Source organism: Anthonomus grandis, chromosome 7 (assembly GCF_022605725.1).
Source record: "Anthonomus grandis grandis chromosome 7, icAntGran1.3, whole genome shotgun sequence".
Classification (NCBI taxonomy): Eukaryota; Metazoa; Arthropoda; class Insecta; order Coleoptera; family Curculionidae; genus Anthonomus; species Anthonomus grandis.
In genome coordinates this window covers 29,414,816-29,424,939 of record NC_065552.1, presented here as the reverse complement: position 1 = coordinate 29,424,939, position 10,124 = coordinate 29,414,816, and the positions used below count along the sequence as shown (strand labels likewise).

The window sequence follows — 10,124 nt, the reverse complement described above, 5'->3', positions numbered from 1 at the left end:
AAAAGGGGTTTTTGGGGTAATAAGTGTGATTAAAACTATTGTGATACTTTTTAATCATTAATTCAAACAAAAAGCGTTTCACTAATTAACCAAGTCGGTGGTAGAGTAGATGTGTTTATATTAATTTAAGAGTTGACTAAATAAAATTAAGCCTTTTTAACTAAAAAAAAACATATTTTTAATAACTGAAAATTATGCCACATTTTTCATGGACCATTCACTATTAAATCAGGTATAAAACTTCCTTTTACTTATTAATAAAAATGATTAATTTGTAAATAAAAAAAAAATTTCTTCTTACTTCTTTAATTCTTGCTGTATTTCTTCCAACGTTTTTCCTTTCGTTTCTGGCACCCACTTTACAGTTAAAATGGTCGAAAATACACAACTAATGCCAAACCATAAAAAGGACGCGTACAATCCCAAATGATCAGTTAAAACATTAAATAGATTGGTTATTATAAATACTGATGCTCCCCACATAAATATCAGTACACATAAACCTTTAGATTTAATGCTGGCCGAAAATAACTCGCCCAACATAAGAGTAGGAACTACGCCTAGACCAAACGAATAGGTTATAACGTAAAATATCATTCCCACTAAAGGAAACCAACCAAAACTATCTAAATTTGCCAGTTGGTATTGTTGAATAAAGAAAAATATTGCCATCAGAATTAATATTATGCCGCAACTCAGCAATGAGTAGAAATAGGCAGGCTTTCTTCCCCACTTATCTACAGATCTACAACAAAGTAGATTGAGGCTGCACACAAGAGCACCATAAACCATCGAGGAGTATTGTGGACTAACAATACCTCCAGCCATTTGAAATATTGGCTGAATATAAGTTGCAAAAATGCTAATTCCACATAATTGCTGTGAAGTTCTTAGGAACAGACCCGCTCTCAAGGCTCTTCTATTGCTGTCAATTATATAAAGATCTTTCCAAGTTCCTCGCTCTGATAATTGACGGTTCACGTCAGCCTTCATGCTTTCAAAGTCATCATCGACGTTGACTTTTCTTCTTAACCAATGAATGCTTTTCTTTGCCTCTTCGTATTTATTATCTTTGATTAGTTGGTACGGTGATTCAGGTAAGACCGTGATGATAAGAAGGCATACTAGTATGGGAAATACTATACCTATATAGCCTGCTTGCCGGACATTTAAGTAGCTTCCTAAAAATATAGAGATTATATTATTATTTTCTTACAATTAAATATCGGTTACATTAAAAGAAAATTTGCATATTTTTATGGTCACTACAGTTTATAGGGTTGCCAAATTTTTATTTATTTTTGATTTATAGGGGATAATATAAAAAATACTCAAAATTTATTATGTTGCTAACATAAAAGCTATCAATCATACCGAAATAGTTTTTTAATTTACTTTTTATTTTTTTAAATAGGTTATTCGGTTGAAGTTCACTGAATTTTCAGTTTTTTAGTTATCGATACTAATTACAATTATTTAAATGCGGACCTAAATTTTTTATTTGATAATTCAGAAGAACTTGCTATTGTACTTAAAATGGTTAACATTATAATTTACTTCAAATAGAATATTTTAATTTACAGAAACGTAAGCTTAGATATTTTAGTCTTACTTCTGCAATATTGGCGTGGAACTTCAAATTTTAACCACTGAATTACGATGATGATATTGACGATTGCATTTTTTAGTCAAAATAATTGACTTATATTATTATATAAAGCAAATAACTTTTCCGTAAAATCTACTTTTTCGAACATCCATTTTATTTTTTTTTAGCACCACTCTTATAACTATAAGAACATATACAGGGTGTTCGTTTAAAAACTTTCCACCACGGATTTATCGAAAACCACTGTTTAAAAAAAAACGCCGAAATATGTCAAAAGGTTTGTCAAGGGGGACAATTTTCTAACCCTAAATTACTTCACCCCCTTTCACCCATTGCCCCCAGGGTCATCCCCTTAAAAATTTTAAATGGCAAGCGGTATCGAGTAATAGCTTGTTTAAAAGGTCTTTCGAAGTCTTTTATTTCGACTTTTAATTTTTTTAAATCGGTCGATTCGTTTTCGAGAAAATTAGAAAAATCTATCTGAACAAATGTTTATCTTAATTTGTTCAGATAAAAAACAAAAACATGAAAATATCATTTTTTATTTCAATAAGTGTTCAAAATGTTGCCCATTTTTGGCCAAACAATGATATATGTTCAAATTCCTGACGGACATTTTCAAAAACATGTTGTGGGACATCATGGCAGCTGTCGATGATGCGTTGACGAAGTTCATCCAAACTTTCAGGTTGGGGAGTAAACACAATAGATTTCAAATTACCCCATAGAAGAAAGTCTAATGGCGTTATATCAGGATATCTAGCAGGCCATTCTATAAGCCTCCTTCGCCCTATCCATTTATCTGGAAACTCGTCGTCTAGCCATTGCCGAACGGGAAGAACATAGTGAGGAGCAGCGCCGTCTTGCTGGAAATATATTTTAGCCTCATCAAGCCCAGGGTTTCATCATCGATTTGGTTTTCAATGGATTCAGTGATAAGCGGATTGATGGTATTTTCCAACATATCCAAATAAATGTCTCCATTTAAATTTCCGTTAATAAATAATGGCCCAATCACTTTATTTCCTAAAATGCCTGCCCATACATTAATTTTTTGAGGATACTGGGCCCTTCTACAAATGCATGAAGATTTTCATTGCTCCAATATCTACAGTTATGCTTATTAACAAATCCATTTAGATAAAATGTGCATTCATCGCTGAAGTAGATATTCTTTACATGAATAGTATTATCATTAATCGCCTCAGTCATTTTTTCACAAAACTCAACTCGCCTATCGAAATCGTCTTCGGTTAACTCTTGCAATATTTTCATTTTGAATGGATGAAAGTTATGAAGTTTGGTAACTGTGTGAACAGAGCCTAATGAAATACCAGTGGTAGCAACAATTTTGCGTAATGAAGTATTAGAATTTATTCCAAAATGACCCAAAACTTCAACTTGAGCGGCTTCATCCAAAATTCGCCGATGATCACGTTTTTTATTTGCAACAGATCCAGTTTTAGTAAACTTAGTAACAAACCTTTTGACGTATTTCGGCGTTTTTTTTTAAACAGTGGTTTTCGATAAATCCGTGGTGGGAAGTTTTCAAATGAACACCCTGTATGTGGTAGCGATGTGATTCGATATGTCGATGGCACACTTATTATTTAGGATAAAAGCGATACAAATCTAGAAAACTTCCTAAAGCACATTAATAAAATTATGACAAGCATCCATCACTTGTCAGCAATGTCCTTCTAATGGACGCCTAAGGACATCAGTCTATCACAAACTAACAAACACTGGACAATATCTACACTACAACTCCAATTATCCTAGTTGAGCAAAAGTGGAAATAATTAACACCCTATATAGGAGGGTAGCCAGAATATGCAACAATAGTATTAACCTTAACAGAAAAATAAAAAACATCACCAAAGACTTACAGCAGAACGGATATCCAAGCAAAGTAATAAAGACAAATATTAAGAAAGCAGGAGAGATAACAAGTAAAGAACTACAGCAACTGAAGGATTCTACGGGATTCTAAACGATTCTATGCATTAAGGAAACTTCGGAGAAAATCAAGAAGCCTTCACTTCAAATACAACCATTTGAGGTTTAGTAAGGAAGACCAAGCTAGAATGCCTACTGGACACCATTAACTGCATATACCAAGTCCTCTGTGAATGTGAGTTTTCATACATAGTCATAAAAAACGACCACTAGAAATTAGGATAAAAAAAACATCGAAACAGAAAAGTTTTTCAGATCAGAAATCGCAGAACACGCTTGGTCCAATGGCTTGGTTCGCCAAGCGTGTAGAACATGGGCATTTTTCACTTTGGATACATCTCTATCCTGCGAAGAACACTACCTCTACACTAGGTATTGCGAATAACTTATAGTGCCGTTGGTATTAGGAATACCAAGCCACACTTAGTTTGCCAATCGATCAAACTCGTTTCAACTCATGGTACAGATATGTGATAAAAAGTAAAGCTAAGGCCTTGAAAATATTCCTTATTGTAAGCCAAAAATAAGAAATTCAACAAAAGAAGCAGAGAAAGGTACCCCGAGCTAACAAGAAGGACCTGTACAAAGCTATTGGTAATACCAAAACACGAACGATTCCATATCTTAGGAATCAACCATGATTTTCTCGAATGGACATCTAGTAGTATTCAAAACATTCTCTAGAATGGTGAAACGCTATTACTGCCATGCTATGTATTTCTGTGTGTGGCATGTTTAGTATGTATTAATTTATTGTTACGTTTGACTGCTACAAAAGAGATACCTTAAGACTTCTAATCTAAAGTGCATCTCAAACTGTTTCAAAATAAGTCTTTAAGGAACTTATGGCTGATTTTACGTCCCTAGATTTTCTGGTTTAGATCTTAAGAGTCATCTATATCGACCTTTCAGCCACTAAAGAGCAGTTAAGAGATATCATTCGTCAGCTATTATCTCAAGCCATTTTACTATGTTTTTATAACATAATCTAGGATATATACAGTTAGTTTTTAACAAAGCAAAATAATAGACGAATGGTCTGTTTACCTCACAATCTTTATTTCAAGAATCCCGACGCGATTCGGTTATTAAACCATTGTCAAGGGAAACTATGTAAGTTATATACCATGCCTTTCTTTGAAGTCCCCCCCCCATTTATTTTTTGAACGGGTCAAAAAAAATTTTTGAAACTTGGCATAAGTAAATTGGTCTATAGATACTATTTTTCACTGTAAACTAGGTAGTTGTAAATTCCAAGATGGCGGCTGGGCGACATCTTGAGAAAAAATTTTAAATAGAAAGGGGGGTCGTGTGGTACCTCATTTTAAAGGTCTTAATGAGTACTTTATAACCCTGAAATATTAGACCCATATCTTAACTCGTTTCAAAATGGCGGCCTAATAAAAAAGTATTTTTTTTTATTTTAACGTTTTACATTTTTATGATTTTTGAATAGGTAAAAATCAGTGTACGAAAATAAATGCGTCACTATTTTATTTTGACATAAAAACGACAGTTCTAAATGTCAAAATAACACATAACACATCTTGTGTTACCTCATTTAAAAGGTTTTATTGAGTACTTTTAATATTTATTACATGGACTCGGTGGACTCCGTTTTGACCTGTCTAAAAGTAACAGCCAAAAAAATACACTGTTGCGATTTTATTAAAGTTTTTAATAATAATATACAAATAATTTATAATTTTTGAATTTTGGATTTAAAGATTACCTTTTTGGTTTCTAAAGACTTACTGAACCGCCCTCGTATGTCACATTTCACGTTAAAGGTTATTGAACATTATTTAGACATTCCAAAAATCAAATAGCTATTAAAAAAACTCGAAAAAAATTTTAAGATATTTTTCCTTAACCGGTGAATTACTCTTGTATCGGTCATTGTTAGATATTGTTTAGTGTGTTTGGCAGTTTGAATTTATTGTTTTTTTCAAAATGGTTAATTCTCGTCCATTGGAGGAAAAAGTAGAAGCAATTTTTATTTATGGAGCAACGCGTAATTTTCATGAGACTGAAAGGGTTTTCAACGAACGTTTTCCTGATCGTCCTATTTGCCGTAAATATTTAAGGGAACTTGTAAATAAATTTACAACTACTGGTACTGTCCAGGATAAAAAACGCCCAGGCCATATGTCTATTTCAGAAGAAAAGCAAGTCCAAATAATTGGCGAAATAATAGAAAATCCCTAACATTCTACTCTAACTGTTGCTGATATCTGTGAAGTTTCAACTTCGACGGCATGGAGAGTTTTAAAAAAAAATAAGTTTCACCCATACAAGATCCAAATGGTCCATCAACTGACTGAAGATGATCCTGACTGAAGAGTGCAATTCTGTGAAATTATGGCAGAGAGAGTAGAAAGGCAACCTACGTACGTGCGCAACATTTGTTTTAGCGACGAATGTACTTTATTTTTAAATGGTAATGTCCACAGACAAAATTGTCGATATTGGAGTGATACCAATCCACACATTTTTCGTGAAACCCGATCTCAGTATCCGCAAAAAATCAATGTATGGGCAGGAATATTAGGGAATCATATCGTAGGGCCGCTGTTTTTAGAAGAAAATTTAACAGGTGAATTGTACTTAAATATGCTGGAAAATGCTATCGATCCTCTCATAACAGAAATTGTTGAGGCTAATGTACATGAATTTGACATGGAAATTACATTTCAACAAGATGGTGCTCCTCCGCATTTTGCCAGGAATGTGAGAAATTATTTAAATGCTAATTATTTTGGTCGTTGGATAGGTCGTCGGGGTCCTACTGAATGGCTAGCTCGGTCACCAGATTTAACGCCGCTAGACTTTTTTTTGTGGGGATACCTAAAGCAAAAGGTATACGAAACAGAACCTGCCTCAATTTTTGAGCTACGACAAAGAATCACTAACATTTGTCAAAATATTGAGGCAGATGTATTTGAAAATGTTCGACGTGAATTTTCAGATAGGTTATTTATGTGTCAAGAGGTACAAGGAAATCATTGCCAGCATCTTTTAAATTAAATATTGTTCTTCTTTTGATAAATTGTTTATTTGCTAATTGTAAATTAGTATTTCATTGTATTCTATTAAAAACGTTAATAAAATCGCAACAGTGTATTTTTTTGGCTGTTACTTTTAGACAGGTCATTGAGACCTTTAAAATGAGGTACCACACGACCCCGCTTTCTATTTAAAATTTTTTCTGAAGATGTGCAGCCGCCATCTTGGAATTTACAACTACCTAGTTTATAGTGAAAAATAGTATCTATAGACCAATTTACTTATGCCAAGTTTCAAAAATTTTTTTTGACCCGTTCAAAAAATAAATGGGGGGGGACTTCAAAGAAAAGCACTGTATATTATATATTAAACGGTGTTATTAAACTAATAAATTAATTAAAAACATAGTAAAACTTGTTGATGATATTATCATAAAAGGTTGAAAAAAAAGTTTTTTTTTCAAAACAATTCGATGAATTTCGAAACGCGTCGGGATTCTTGAAATAAAGATTGTGAAGTAAACAGGACCCTTCGTCTATTATTTTGCTTTGCATAATGGTACTTCACCCTTGAGAAATTTATGGTAATCTTAGTTTTTAACATTTGGAAACTGTCAAGCCACAGGAAAGCTACTCAGAAAGTGTAGTGTTACTTTATGGATGACCTTAGTAACTATAACAGTATCGCGTAACAAGTATGCTTTAAATTAAGTAATCCAATTTAATACCAGATTAATATAATATATTTATATTTTAATAAGTCTGCAACACGTGAGAGAAAACTGTAATATTAAAACTTACCAATAACATTAATAAAAAGTTGTCCTCCATAATGTATAAATAATGGAAAGTTGCCCCAAAATCCTCTTATAGAGGGAACAGTAATTTCTCCTACGTACGAAGGAGAGCTCACAAACGTCATTGCATCTCCTACACCACCTATAATCCTTGCTATATAAAATTCCCATTTGGTTTTTGCTAATATTGTCATCAACCAGAAAATCATGTACGGCAGTGTTACTACTATTAAGGATTTTTTGCGGCCTGTTAACTCTGCTACTTTAAAAAAGAAAAGGCCTGCAATTATCATACCTGCAAGAATTTGGAAAAAAAATAACATTTTCAATAAATCATTGGGACATTTTCATTAATTTCTTTTCAACTTATTATTACCGAAATAATAAAAGTTAGAATATTAACGATTTTCATCGCAGTAACTCCTCTATATAAGATAGTAGGTAACGAATATTCCCGATAAAATTTAATTATAATTGATAATAATATTGCAACAAAACTATTAAGGAACACTATAAAGAATAACTTGTAAAAAAATAAAAAGAAATCAAAATTTAAGTTTTGAAAAATAATACAAGAATGAACAAAGAAGTTATAACTCGAATGTGTTTCAGCATATACACCTTGTAGATAAATGTAAGATGAACTATTGATGATTGATGTTGATGGTGCAAGCATATCCTAAAGTTATAAGGACTCAAGCGCAATAGGCTTTTACTATATGGTTTATAAAACTGTTGACACAAGCAAGGAGTAGCAGTAGTAAAATACAGAAAATGATGCATGTGTCTGATGCTTCTGAAATTAACTAAATTACTTTCATTGATGAACACAATTGGATTGGGGGACCAGCCTCATGAAACTTGATTCGACAAAACAGAATTTCGGATGGCGGTCCTCTTAGGATTAGGATGACTTGATACTAGGAAAATTTGTAAGCAGAATGTAACCATAAGCTGGTAAATAATCGAAAAGTTGTTTATAATATTTATTATGAATATTTGTCTGAACTAACTTATTGTTTGATATTATGATATACAAAAGCTCAACATTACAATCTGTTGAAGAAAGGGAGTAAAGTATGAAAAAATTTTATTATTTATATTAAGTAACTAGGTATATAGAATTTTTGGTTGGAAATCAAATAAATTTATCTAAAATTTAAATTAAATCCAGCAAAATCATGCCAAAAAATGGCTTACGCCAATGCAATTTAAATGAACTGTTCTTTTTTGGGTCAATTACGACATTTAACTAGGCGTTAAATTAAGAAACTTTTCAATAATTTAATCAACTGATAATCTCTTTTGGTTTTCAGGATCCCAATGAGATTTGAGGTTGCACCACCTTGTACTCCTGATAAAGAATAGCTCAATCTAATAAAATTCTAGTTTCTCCTTACAAATAATTTCTTAAAAACTGCAAAATAATGCACATTTCTTTTAAGTCATACTTCAGAAAGAGAATTACAAATATTAATTAGGCTTACCTATAGGTTGAACAACTATAAAATAAGCAGCTTCTTCTGCGGTTATATTGTATGTAATTTTGTCCGTGGCAATAACTAAACTATAGGGAGAACTCCATGCAACCGACATCCCATTTGAAAAAAATATCAGTGATACTAAAAAAATTATAATAGATAAAGATAGTGTTGAGATAAATATTATAAAAACTTACTGATACACACAGCTAAAATTTGCGGCCATATTTTTCCCTCTTCCCTTATTCCTTCACATTTATTTTGTCCAACTTCAACCCCCATGATTATACTAACGTTATTAATCCTTTAATACTTAATTTACTGTGGTAAAACAAACGCAATAATGCACACAAAAATGCTCATTTATTACCTAGACTTTACTACACTAAGTAATGATAAAACAATTAAGTTATAAGACAAACTGATTCGGTTTATTTACCTTTTCAATTTGATTTGGATTTTTTCATATGTATTTAGTTGAGTATACTCATTATTAATTATGAAATCTCTTTTTGCATCAGATAACAATATTATTGCTATAGGCAAAATGTTACGTGAAAGTGAATAAAAAAAAGATGAGATGAAAATGTATTTGAGACAAGGATGTGAGACCACCTTTGTGTAAAATTACAAATATGTTTCTAGGTTAAAATATATAGTAGTTTTATAAATATTGAAAAATTGTACAGTGAGAATGCTTGGGTGCACGAAAACAGGATAATGCAGTATTTGGAGGCTTAGAAAAAATGCTTTATTATCCTAAGTCAACCAGAATAATAACACATACACATTGCAAAAAGATATTAAGAATTTATGAAGTATTCAATTAACAGCATCAACTGAGTCTAACCTGAATTGGTGATGAACGAGAAAAAACTAGATGTATATTTAAATAGATCATGAAGCGTTTACACTTAAAGAAGTTTCTAATATTATTAGGCAACTACATAACTGGAAATCCCAAAGTCATTCCCCAAGTCAAAAATTTATGTCAAATACAAATAAAAAATCTGATTAAGAATTTCAAAATATCAATTTCCAGCAATTTTTTCTTACTCAAGTATTCCAATTTTTCCCGCTCCTTGCCGTCGCGTCGTCGAGAGTTAGCCCCTCACTATGATGAAACATACCTATAGATACAGGCAAAATTCACATATGCAAAAACTTCACAGATTTTTGTAAAACAGCACTAAATTAGCACAATTTTTATTATTTGTAAGTACTAAGCTTAGAAATCCGACTCTAATCTATCAAAATATAATATAAAATATAA

At 32.0% G+C, this 10,124-nt stretch overlaps 1 protein-coding gene across 1 annotated transcript; it reads right to left on the bottom strand.

Annotated features, from left to right (window-relative positions):
- Nucleotides 1–290: 290 nt before the first annotated feature.
- On the bottom strand, nucleotides 291–9,261 carry LOC126738751 (facilitated trehalose transporter Tret1-like). The gene is made up of 4 exons (XM_050444190.1): nucleotides 9,049–9,261; nucleotides 8,858–8,992; nucleotides 7,375–7,665; nucleotides 291–1,181 (listed from the first exon to the last, which is right to left on the bottom strand). Exons 1-4 carry the CDS (start codon nucleotides 9,131–9,133, stop codon nucleotides 298–300), a joined length of 1,395 nt encoding a protein of 464 aa, XP_050300147.1. The 5' UTR covers nucleotides 9,134–9,261; the 3' UTR covers nucleotides 291–297.
- Nucleotides 9,262–10,124: the final 863 nt, after the last annotated feature.

Bases quoted from the DNA above. Each gene is read 5' to 3' on its own strand.
- LOC126738751 (XM_050444190.1), bottom strand. From the start codon at position 9,133: ATGGGGGTTGAAGTTGGACAAAATAAATGTGAAGGAATAAGGGAAGAG. The intron at 7,666-8,857 runs GTAAGCCTAATT...AAATTCTTGCAG, and splicing joins TATAGTTGTTCAACCTATAG to GTATGATAATTGCAGGCCTT. The intron at 1,182-7,374 runs GTAAGTTTTAAT...CTATATTTTTAG, and splicing joins ACTTTTTATTAATGTTATTG to GAAGCTACTTAAATGTCCGG.